Source organism: Podarcis tiliguerta, assembly GCF_965153285.1.
Source record: "Podarcis tiliguerta genome assembly, chromosome: 6".
Lineage (NCBI taxonomy): Eukaryota > Metazoa > Chordata > Lepidosauria > Squamata > Lacertidae > Podarcis > Podarcis tiliguerta.
In genome coordinates, this window is record NC_139539.1 from 53,464,309 (window position 1) to 53,477,242 (window position 12,934).

The following is a 12,934-nucleotide window of genomic DNA, read 5'->3' on the forward strand; positions in this document are numbered from 1 at the left end:
TCAGTCAGGCAGACTACTTATCTACAGAACCTGCTTTAGGTAGCATCCCACCTTGATGTGTAACTTTAAAATATTTAAATAAATAAAAATTCCCATCTTGTTTGGACTAAGCTCCATTTTACAGCTGGACCTTTGTCCTTAACCACACCTAAAGGACCCCAGGACAGCCTTCTGGAATCCACCAAGTGCTTACATTCCAATAACCTGGTCCAGGATGGTGTGGCTGATATTATTCAAATGCCACTGAGGTATCCAGAAAATTATCAGTATCACACTTCTTCTGTCCTTCCACAGCAAGTCATCAGAACCAACAAATCAGTATCTGTGACAAACCTAAGCATAAACCCTGATCTAAATAATCAACATTATTTAGGAATGTGTAATTGTCCAGCTACCATCTGACTGATATCTTGTACTGGAAGTAATATTAGTGACCAGCCAGTAAGGTAAAGGTAAAGGGACCCCTGACCATTAGGTCCAGTCGCAGACGGCTCTGGGGTTGCGGCGCTCGTCTTGCTTTATTGGCCGAGAGAGCCGATATACAGCTTCCGGGTCATTCTGGCAAACCAGAGCAGCGCACAGAAACACCGTTTACCTTCCCGCCGGAGCAGTACCTATTTATCTACTTGCACTTTGACGTGCTTTCGAACTGCTAGGTTGGCAGGAGCTGGAACAGAGCAACGGGAGCTCACCCCGTTGCAGGGATTCGAACCGCCGACCTTCTGATCAGCAAGTCCTAGGCTCTGTGGTTTAACTCACAGCGCCACCCGTGTCCCATGACCAGCCAGTAGTTGACACTAATAACCACTTCCTGAGCATGTACTATGAAAATAATTAGGCAACACCCTAATCTGTGACTAAATTGTTTTAATTGTGCTGTTCAGGCTGTGATGAATGTCAGCAATTTTATCCCCAAGTAAGTCACAATAGGCCTTCAAGGTTTCCTTAAGATCTTTCTGTGGACTCATTTGGGGAAATCTCATCATTCAAAGACACATCAGTATATGGCACTGAGATGATACAATAGTGCTAGAACAGCATACTCGTTGGGCAGTATCGCTGCCAGAGAGTGGTCTCAAATATGAGCTCTCACTTTTGTCCAGTCATATTTGTATTCTAGACATTGCCCCCACCTTCTTCATCAGCTATTGGATAAGCTAAGGCACTGTACAGCCTCAGCTCAATAATAAGAGGAGTGAATTTACAGTCCACATCATTTCAGAACTCCATAATGTGATCAGGGCTTCAACAGGACCAGCAGCTACAACAACAAAATCTCAAAGACTCTCAGGAATTATTCAGAATCCATCAGCCTCTGCAGCCATCTTAACAGGTCTGCAATGTGACACGTGAAATATCACTGTGATCCAACTCTCTGAACTGCCAGGATGTGTGTGTGTGTGTGTGTGTGTGTGTGCATGCAGCAGAGGTGTACCTCTGCCCAGCCTTGTGTGGCTCCACTGGCACAGAACACTTTAAGCCACAGAACACTTTGAGCCATCACCAGCAGTTACCCCACTCACCCGTGGTAAGCATAAACCTACAAAATGGGACATTCTGGAGGGTGGAGAGGGAGCAAGTAAATGAATCACTGGCTCTTCAGCAGGCTCTGCTTCTGTCACATGACAGCAATGGACACGATCTGGGCCTCTTCAGTGCACCAGCTTAGGTGTTGGCTAACAAAATGAACCAGGCTGGTACAAGAGGTGTGGATGTGTGAAACTTGTTGCTCTGCTCTGTTAAGCCATGTTGCTGCAGACCAGAGGTCTGAATTGCTCTCCACACCTCAGTAGGAAAGGAGAGAGGTATATGCCTAGGGGCCTACTTCTCCTTGTGAACTGTTGAAACAATGTATGGCGGTATTAGCCAGAATTTAGGTTCAAATAGTGAAGCTGTATCTATATGCTGGGGCTAGAAGGGGATAAGATTACCTGGGATAAAGTCCACCTATCTCCAGCATGGTTCCCTTAATTCATGTGGGTGGGGGGTGGGGGAAGAGAGGGACTCTGTGAATAAAAGAAGGTGCCCATTATGTGCAGTGAGGCATACTTCCTGTGTGTACTTCTGTGGACTTAAGAGTGCAATCCTATACATACTCACCTAGCAGTAGACGTTTATAGGACTACACTGTTAATTTGTAAAAATACCAGCCATATGGAAAACCTTGTTGCACCGCATCTGGCAGTTCATGAGCAGAAAGGACAGAAAACTATGGTTAGCCATAGTTATTGTCAACAATATCTGGTACTCAGAAGTATATGGTTTCTGAATATGAAAGTTCCATTTAGCACTCATGGCTAATGACAGTTCATTTGTCTGCAATCTGGGGGCTGGGACTCACTTTATTTCTAGCCTGGTATATACTACCAAGAAAATGTATTTTCTACCATCTATCTTCTTCAGCCTCTGATTTTTTGGTAAGCTGTGCTATTATGCATGTAGGTCACCTTTCTAATGGATCACAGGAAGGAGCAATTCTTGTAATAATATGGCCTCTATATGCTACTCCTCATGGAGGTTTTTAAGATGACACACATTTTGAAGAAAGTCCATACAAGCTCACTTAATACTAGAACTAATTCTCACAAAATGCTATTACATTTGCTCAATGGAATTGAATGAAAACAGATATAGGATACAGGGAAAAATATCCCACCATGTAATATAGCTAACTTATGGAACTCACTGCTCCAAGATGTTATGATGATGTAAAGAAAAACCGATTGATCAATGACTTTAGCCATGGTAGTTCACTAGATCATCCACATTCAAGAGCAGCATTCCTTTGAATAGCAGCTGTTTGGCTGCAAACAACAGAGGACTGTTGCATTCATACTTTGCTTGTGGGATCCCTGGAATCATCTGGCACACTACTTTTGAAAGCAGGATGATCCTTCTGTTTTATTCAGCAGGGCTCTTTTCATGACTTTTCTGTGGTAACTACATCCTCAACTTCCTCATGACCAATCTGCCCATGTTCATCCTTTGGTTTCCATGCCTATCACACGTGGCGAAATAACCAAAGGCCTCCTCATTCCATGCACAGAATCGCTGCAACAGTTCCTTCTGGACCCTCGTTTTCTAGGATCTCACAAACTTCCCAGTCCTTGCCATTATGCCCATTTCAGCATGCTACCCCTGACCCAAACGCCCCCATCCTTTCCTGTAGCCATTCCTTCTTCAGCCAGAAACATTCATTCAAGCACTCTTGAGCACCTTGGGAAAATACTCTCTTAAAAATAAACAAACAAAAAACAAAACCCCAGATTATTACTGTTGCCATTCTCATACGAATGAGCATCCCTGTGCCTATGAGAAGCCCCATCCTAGGCCTCTGCAGCAGAGACCCCTAGAGACGCATGAAACCCCTCCCTCAGCAACACACACACACGGAGACGGGCAGGCCCTACAAATAGCGGGGCTGCAGTCGGGCCTCTTCCCTCCCACCCATTTCCCCGGGTAGGGGAGCAGGAGCAGCAGCAGGAGCAGCAGCTTCTCCCCGACCCTTTCCTTCAAGGAGCAGGGAGGTTTTTTAACTGGTCTGGCCTCCGGATTGCACCCCCCTCCTCCCCTCCGCCCGCCGTCCCCGCGCGCCCCCCGGTTGCCTCACCTGCCAGCGCCAGGATCTGGGCCTTGTGCAGCAGCGGCCGCTCGCCCAGCTCGCGGGGGCTCTCGTCGCCGTCCTCGGGGTCGTGGGCAGGGCTCCGGTAGACGGTGTAGACCTTCTGGTTGTCGAAGTCGAGCCGGGATTTGGGGCTGAAGCCCTGCACGCACGACACGGGCAGCGCATAGCACACGTTGTCCTCCAGGAACCGCACGAAGGCGTACATTATTGTGGCGCGAGCGGGGGGCGAGTGGGGGGGGGGAGGCGGCCCGGCGACGAGCTGGCGGGGCGGGCGGGCGAGCGAGGGAGGGAGGGGGCCGCGCGGCTTGGCTCCCTCAGCCCCAGCGCTTTCTGTTATTGTTCCTGAAAATCCGGCTCGGCGCTCGGCTGAGCCGGTCTAGGCTGCACAGGCTTCTCTTTGCCAAGGCAGCCTCGGGCTCGGGCTGCGAGCAAGCAGCACGAGTCGAGCGCCGAGCGGAGCGAACCTCAGCCTGGCGCGCGTCTCAGAGAGAATCGGCCCGGCGCGTGCGGCGGGGAAAGTGCCGCTCGCTCCCTGCCAGGGGATGGCGGAGGGCAAGAGGAGGAAGAGGGAATTCCCAAGTGATGGGCGACTTTCGGGAGCATGCCTCCCATCAGCCAGAGAGAGAGAGAGAGTGAGATGCCAGCTGCGGGTCCGCGCTCTCTGCGGGGACTGGGGCGCGGCGGCCCCGATCCTCCGTGCCACGCGCGGCGGGGGAAGCTGGGGGCTCGCGGGCGGGGCTGGCCAACGAGATCGCACGTGTGCTGCGGAGGAAGCGCCTTTCCCGCAGGCTCCCCATCGCCGATCCCCATGAGGAGGCGAGCAAGCGGGGAGTTGCCCTTGGCGAAGTTCAGCCACAGTTTAAACGTCTCCCCCGGCGGCCCGCTGGATGCCTCCTCGGCGGCGGCTGCTTCCTCTCCCGGTGGGAAGCTTGTGAGCCACCCAGAGGGGATAGGCGAACGGGCCAGTGCCTCTTGCTAGCTCGGCCTCTCTCTCTCCCACCCGCCGAGGCGAGGGAAAGCGAGCTGTGCCTTGCACGCCCTCCAGCTCCCAGAGGGCTACAGAAGAGCGTGCAAAGGCGGCAGGTCCCTGCACAAGTAACAGCAGCCGCTTCCTCTCGCAAGGCCCCACCGGCAGCCCTGGCGGATCCTTCCTGTCGCGCCACCCCCAGAAAGGCGGCGGGTGGGCAGGGACGCTTCCCGGAAAGAGCTGCTTCCCACGCTTCGTCTCAGAGACGTAGCATGGAGGATTGGGCCCAGCAGAGATACTTGGAAAAGGAGAGTAACCCTGGCTGTTCGTGCAAGAGCCCCGGGGGATGCCGATTGTGCTCCATCCGGTTAAGAGCACAAGTATGGAGCAGCTGCTCCCGTAGGGATCAAACACTGTTCTCTCTTCTTGTTAGATCTTGCTCTCTTAGTAGTCTTGCTTGTCCCAGTCAAATGACAGGACACATGCAGGCCTCAGTTGGCCGCAAGGTACTGTATTGCCCGGCTGTGGACTTTGGAGTTCAGAGAGGGAGCCAGTGATCTCTGGGTCCTCAGCTGCCTTATTCCACCAGCTAGAGATGAGTGAGTGGCAAGCAGGCAGCAATAGCTCTTCCTTTCACTTGCCCGTCTTGGTGGAAGAGCAGGCAGCAGCTATGTGGTGCCCTCTGAGTGGGGAGAGGAGAGAGGAGGAAGTGCCAATGCTGTCCTCACAGGTGACACACTCCTGTGGCCCCTCCAGGCACATTCTTCACTCCTCCCTGAGGCAGCTCTTAAAGGCATGGGGATATTGAAGTTCCCTCAACACCCCTCCCACTTCCACAGAGAAGACAGCACCTAGAAAGCAACTCTTGAGTGATCACAGAAATGTACAAATTCATTCAGAATTGCCTTTGGAAAATAGTGTATCTTCCAAATGGTCATAGGTATGTATTATTACACAGTGATAATATGAACCCTTTGGGACATTCTGCTATGAAGTCTTCGCAACATGTCAGCACCTTGAGCTGCCACACAGACCCTTGAGTACAATTTTCTCTGCGGGTATTTGATAGAGAAGGGCCTTTTGCTCTTTCAATTTCCTGGCACCTTTTTTGTGTTATGAATGCACCAACCATTTTAAAACCTCCATTCTCTGTATTACATAGAATTTGCTTGTAACTCCCTATGCTAGTGGGTGTATTTATATATATATATATATATAAAACCACACTAGTTATAGCCAAGCCATGGCTTCTGCTGAAGCTTGAAGAATGTGCACATTCTTTAAGCTTCATCAGAAGCCATGGCTTGGCTATAACTAGTGTGGTAAAGTATTTAACAGTCTTGGTCTCAGACTTGGGAGATCTGGATTCAAATCACTGCTCGCTGTGCGATCTTTGGCCAGTCACATTTTATCAGGCTAACCTATCACACACCCCAGGGATCTTGCTCTGGGCTCCATGGGGAAGGGATGAGATTCTATGAAATGAGTAATACATTTCTGCTGTAGAAGTGCAGAAGAACTTTTACTTGGTTATAACTCCCTATGAGTTCAATAGGATCTATTCTCTAGTACTGTATAATGATAGTAGGCTTCAAGGTCATAGGAATACACTTGTATCTATCATCCTTGCCCATAAGAATGCCTGGGTGGATATGCATTGTAACCATCCAGTATCAGCTCTGCAAACACAGCTTTGTAATACTCTGTGGATCTGCAAAATGGATACAATATAAAAGGAATACAATTTATGAACATAGGCAAAATCATCATGGCCATTCAGAACAAGAAATAATAACAATGCACATTCCTATGGCTGAGGGGTTGGGGGAGGCTACACTTGTGTCTCAGAATTATTCAACATGAATATAGCAAAAAACTATAATGCAAGACATTGTGCAGAATCATACCCATCCTAAAGCATTCCTGCAGCCATATGTAATAAAGTAATGTTTCATAGTAGACTTGCACCACATAATTTAAGCTAACATACTTTACAGGTCTAAGGAATACAATATACATATACAGCATATGGAAAAGCAGAGGGGGACATCTGGGTTTGTGCAATTGTGGCAATAGGTAACATAGTAAAATCTGAAATGGTAGATACAGATTATGCATGATTAAGGGTTGCAAGATGCTACCATCTTAAAGTAAATGAGAGTTTTCTTATTAATTTTAATAAAAGCATTGTACCTGCTCTGGCTGCTTTACAGTGCAATCCTATACATGTCTACTAATAAGCAAGTTCAGTCGGCTAAACTTAAATACCAACATATACCAACAAATACCACCCATCCAAACATTGCATGGATTTACTGTGATGGTGAATGTGAAGTCAAAAAACCTTTGCAGGTCAGGGAAAGTGTAAGGAACAAAGAAAGCAAACACTAGCACATTTACTGCTCTGAGCTGGTGCAAGGGCACATCACATCCCTTTGTTCGCCACTAAGATCTGACTCACCCACCCCAAATCCCATCCAGTGGCAGCTACCTCACACACCTGCATTAGGAAACTGCTTCAGGTAGCCTGTTTCAGGATACACAGCAAGCAGAGAGAGAGTGGTCCCTTATACATGATTCAAAGAGCTATCAAATGCAATCTGACTGAACAAGCACTCCATGTTGAAATGCAATTCATACCATTAAGAGGGGACACGGAGCAATAAAGATTTATTTAGAAAAATGTTTCCTACTTTTCTTGCAGAATGCCTTACACACTAACCAACACAACAGTGCTGAAAGACCAGCTCCATCAGGCCTCTTATTTTTCCACAGTCACCCAGCGGCAGCAATCTCATTTTTTTAAAAAAAAGGAAGGGGAGAATATTCTTGTTTATTAAATGTATATCCTGCACTTCCTCACACAGGAGCCCAGGATGGCAAACAACAAGAAATTAAAAAAAGTCCTCCTAGTGTTGCAGCAATAAAACTGCTAGCACAATGCAAAGCTAAGGGTTGTGTATGGTTTCAAATTAGATGGGGGACCATGTATTGAGATTCCTGCATTGCAGGAGATTGGACTAGAGGACCCCCAGTGTCCATTCCAACTACAGTTCTATGATTCTATGAAGATAAAATAAAAATTCAGGTACAGATGCACACTGGGAAAGATCTCAAAAGTCTTGTTGCAGTGGCAACCTGTCCCATTTCATTGCCTAAGGTGAAATGGCAAGGTCCCACTTCTGCCAAAGCTCCCCCACCCCTGAAGCCTCCCTTACCTGGGAAATGTGGGAGCGCCCACAAAGCAGTAATGCCAGTGGTGGGTTCTGGCAGTGCTATTTTTCTTGTTCTCTTATAATGGCAATGGCACTCACCTGAGAGGTGTCAGAACTGAGTTTCAGTGAGTTCTAGCTAGAAAAAAGCCTTGCGGTATTGTGAGATGCTATAGAGTGCACAAGTTCTCACTGGACGTCGCTGCTGCTTCCCCACCAGTGGTGGCAGGGTGCTTGCAGGTGCACTGCCTCTTGGGGTTCCACCACCTGAGGCAGCAGCGTCAGCCTGCCTCATGGGCAGGCAAGCCCTGGCTTGTTGAAAGAGGTAGGTTGAAAGGATGACAGAAAAGACAGTTGTCTAATATTTAAGGAGAGGAACTTCCAAAGGGTAGGTGCCACAACACTAAGGTTTGGTTCCTGTATTGTGCAGTATGAATGTACTGATAAGATGGGATCTGCAGGGGGCTCTAGGCTGCAAAGCAGAGTGATCCATATAAGGGGTGATACCATCTTTCAGGTATCCTGGTCCCAAGCTGAATAGGGCTTTTATACACTAAAAACAGCACTTTGAACTTACCCCAGTAGGTAGTTGGAAGCCAGAGCTAATTAAAGCAGAATTTGGGAGGTGTAAAACACAGAGCTGGACTATAAAGAAGGCTGATCGTCAGAGAATTGATGCTTTTGAATTATGGTGCTGGAGGAGACTCTTGAGAGTCCCATGGACTGCAAGAAGATCAAACCTATCCATTCTGAAGGAAATCAGCCCTGAGTGCTCACTGGAAGGACAGATCGTGAAGCTGAGGCTCCAATACTTTGGCCACCTCATGAGAAGAGAAGACTCCTTGGAAAAGACCCTGATGTTGGGAAAGATGAAGGGCACAAGGAGAAGGGGACAACAGAGGACGAGATGGTTGGACAGTGTTCTCGAAGCTACCAGCATGAGTTTGACCAAACTGCAGGAGGCAGTGGAAGACAGGAGTGCCTGGTGTGCTCTGGTCCATGGGGTCACAAAGAGTCAGACACGACTAAACGACTAAACAACAACAAAACACAGGACAGAGCAAAACTGCTCATCCCTACAGAGAATTTATTGTTGGCATGCATTCTCTCTGGAGTTGTCCTCCATGTTACAGAGCCTCCAGGAGAAGTTGAGCATTTACTCTTGCCAGTCCCATGCCATGGAACACTCTGCCAGCAGGGATTTGGCAGGCATCCTCACTCTTGACTTCCAGGTGTCTCTTGACATTTTTATGCTGGCAGGCCTTTGCAGATGTTTACATTGATTAGCCAGTCACTCTTATGATAGACAGAGCTCAGAAGCTGGGGAGGTGCTTGGACGGGCAGAACCAGACAAGCCAAGTGGAAGGTGCTTTTAGGATCATCACTCTGAGGGGCTACCAGCAATTCCTGAAGTGACACTAAAATTAGGTCCATGAAAAATCTTAACATGAGTCAGAGATCACCAGGACCAATTTCTATTAAATCCTGTTTTCAGTTATAGAGCTCAACTCTGGAAAATGTGCAGCAACAATAAAGAAAGGGAAGCCTTTTGTTCAGTACTGAATTGCAAATAGCCACATCATCACTAGGATTGAGAAAATAATTTATAGGTAGAAGGGTGTGATTTATACAGAACCAGCATCGCCTTTTCAAAAATAGAGCATTATTGTGTGCCTTTATTGGTTTCTAAAAGAGGGGGGGGGGGGACCTCTGCAAGTTTTTAATAACTGTGGCATTTATTTTTTTACAAACTCAAAACAGAATTTTTAAAGATATCTTTAAAAAGTGATGCTAACATTAATATGTTTTATGATGGCTCCTACATGGGATGGCATGCAGCCTTTAGAGTGATATTATGCAAATGCAGCTGTGAAAACTAATAGCAAAAATCTGCATTTTTCCACATTTGCAGCATGTTATGTGCGTTTATAATCTTTGCTGTTAGTAGCATCTCTTACTCATCAAACAAAACTCAGAATATGCTGCCCGCTATTTAAATTCTCTACAAACATCAAAGCCAGACATTTGAATAAGCAATTTAATGTATACATTTTGATTCAGTTCAGTATTCTGATCATCTCCTGGTTGGAATAGTATTCAGGAGGATGATTGAAGAGAAATACACCACTCAGAATATCAATTGGAATATTCTTGCAATACACTGTTCTGTGAGGATAGTGCAGTACTGAGATTACATTCTACATATAATCAAATTCTGATGCCTCTACACACACTCTTGGTATAACCATTCCTTTATAATGTTGTATGCAAAACACAGCACTCAGATATTTTGAAGCACATACAGTCTTCAGCTACAGCTTTGTCCAAACAGGTGAGAAAATAAGAGTCAATGAGGAGGGCAGGGGAGGAAGGCACTGTTGCAGACATGTTGACTTTGTGAAAGGCATCCTTGCCATCTTCATGATTTTGAGAAAGGAGATAGTGTATTACCTTTTTCACTGTAACAGCTGAAGTGTGAAGAGAGGCTGAGTATTTAAATTCAATATAAATTTACACATTGGTTCCTAGTTGTTTGCTGATGACTTACTTAAACCTTGGAATATTCTGATGTGTGAAGTATTTATTGATGGCTTGCATTTTCTAATTTCTAGTTTCTCTCATCTAAACTTCTTTTCTTATTGTCATTTTATTTCTAAGCTACTCTTCATCTGACAATTTCAGGGCACTGTACTTCAATACATAAAATCCTACATAATGTAAGAAATGTATTATACAATCTTAACATGAAACACACTGTGCAGCATACATCACCCCAACAAATTCATGGAAACCAGAGTATCAAGTATAAGACTCATGCTAATTACTATCTGTTATGAGTGAGTTGATGCAACTGTTTAAGGACTGATCACATCTCTCTAAAAATAAAAGTTCCTTTCAGGATGTGTCAGCTCCTAGAGCCTGAGTCATATAGGATAAACCTTAGAAAAGGACGGGGAGCCCCACCAGCCCAGACTGGGTTATGTGCTGGTACCAGAAGCAGTGTGATTTTACTAGCCAGGTCTCCAGGTCAGCCCTTATGAAGAATGGCCTGCTGTTGGACTTGGTCAAAAACATTGCCATAACTTGGGACTTTCTTTTGTCAGAGGGTGTCCCACACAGCAAAGGCAAAGGAAGCTGTGAACCCAGAAAGAACCAGTTACAAGTTGGGGGTGCTTACTTTGCAGCAAAAAGTTTTCCCTTTTCCTGGAGAGTTAAGTGCTTCCAGAGCATGTAGTTTACACTGATGCAGAAAATGTGGCTCCACAAAATCTGCAAAAGAGCCCTCAGTTTCCACCTGGCTGGTGCAATACATGAGTAGCTCAGCTGGTTAGGGCATGGTGCTGATAATGCCAAGGTTGCAGGTTTGATCCTCATATGGGAAACTGCATATTCTTGCCTTGATGATCCTCAGGCTCCCTTCCAACTCTATGGTTCTATGTACCACTCAGCTCCTTGTTATAGCTGTCTTATGGACAAAACCACTGCTGTGTTTCAGCAGTCATGTCTTGTACTGAGATCTGGCACTTGCCTTCATTCTCAGCTGGACAGCTCCCCTATCTTGCTGGTGAGACCATCACTCCAAACCACAATCTGTTGTGTTGATATATTCTGTTTTAAATGGTTGTCATCTGCCATGTGACCTTACAGTGAAGGGCAGATAATACACTGAAATAATAATTCTGCCTTAGTCTTTCAACAGCCTACCATGCATAAGCTTGACCAAGAAACAGAGTCCAGAATGAAACAATGCAGATAGGAGCAGACTTGATTCTAAAGGACTGCACTGGTAGCTACGGACAGCGTAGCAGGCTTAACTCCCATCTAGGTTTGTCTTTCAGTGGTTAATGGGAGGAGCAGGACGTTAAAAGCACAGCAACAAAAGAGCAAATAAGTCAGAGAAAGCCTGAGGGGGAAAATAAGTTATGTGAGCATAAATAAAGAAGTGTCAGAACAAACATCAGTAAGAAGATAATTCAAGGAGTTACAAATTGATAACAAAAAGGGGAAATGAGAAAGTGCACAGTGTGGTTGGCTTAATAAAGAGACAGTTGCCAGAAGAATGAAGAGAATGAAAGGGAACATACAAACATCTCTGTTTTCAGTTCATAGAGTCCTTTCTACAGGTCAGTTACATTGGGGAGGGAGAAGTGGGGAGAAAGAGGTGGGAGAAAGAAGGGGGTAATGATTTTTAATTCTTTTGCATAGTGATTGTACAGAGTTTTTGTGTCAGCTTCATGTGGATTAGTGGATAGGTTTTTTGTTTGTTTTTAATAATTCCCAGTACTTGCAGTGATGCACTGGTGACACATGTAGTTTAGCTGTAAGAGGAGGCAGAACAGTACTTTATCAGGTCTACTAAAGGAAAAAAACAAAACAAAAATATAGCTTTAAACTGCAACCAGGCAGATTAAGTTGGCCAGCAAAAGCTCAGTCACAGACACACCACTGACACTCCAGAAAGCAGAAGGGCTGTGTAAATTTTTGCTATAGCAAATTATAGAATCATCTCTGTAGGTGTGTGAATAGAATCTTAATAAGCATGTGTAGGAGTAAGGTTTGATGCAGACATCCTATTTCTAACCTAATTAGGAAACAGTGTTGAACCTTTAGTGACACCAGCTAACCAGATCATTCTGAACTGCAGATTCCAGGCTTTGCAAATTGGCATGGCAGTAAATCTTAGTTGTACTCTAGAATGCATCTACTCCTCTAAATAACAGGTGCCAAAGATCTCTTGGATATACTGACATCCTATTTTAGGGCCAGGCACTATACAGTTCAGTTGTCTAATTCCTTCCATAGTATTGCACTTGGGCCAATGCAGGGCATTTTGCTCCCCAAAGCAGGGTAGCTTACCTCTACTTTTTAGTAAAATTGTGCAGTGAAAATCATAATAAATAATGGCATTTCACAATTGTACTGAGTGCAACCAAATGGTGTCGGTTGTGGACACAGCTCAGTTATAGTGTGCATGTTTCATATGCAAGAGATTGCATGTTCAATCTCTGGTATCTCCAGCTGGGGTCAGGAAAAACTGTGGAACCTTGGATAGCTGTTGCCAGTAAGTGTAGATCAGGAGTAGGCAACTGGGTATCCTCCATATAGGCTGGACTACAACAACTAGCAGCC

At 45.8% G+C, this 12,934-nt stretch overlaps 1 protein-coding gene across 4 annotated transcripts in view; it reads right to left on the bottom strand.

Annotated features, from left to right (window-relative positions):
- The window catches only part of BEND5 (BEN domain containing 5), a 706,924-nt gene that overhangs the window by 315,164 nt on the left and 378,826 nt on the right, over positions 1-12,934 (bottom strand). Inside the window, exon 1 of one of the 4 annotated variants that reach the window (XM_083447873.1) lies at positions 3,611-4,890. The exons of 2 other annotated variants lie outside the window; for them this stretch is intronic. In XM_083447873.1, coding sequence (XP_083303999.1) covers positions 3,611-3,790 — 180 coding nt within the window. In that variant the 5' untranslated portion in view covers positions 3,791-4,890. Of the gene's footprint in view, positions 1-3,610; positions 4,891-12,934 lie in introns of those variants that run through there. One more of the 4 variants, XM_083447872.1, reaches the window with a different exon arrangement.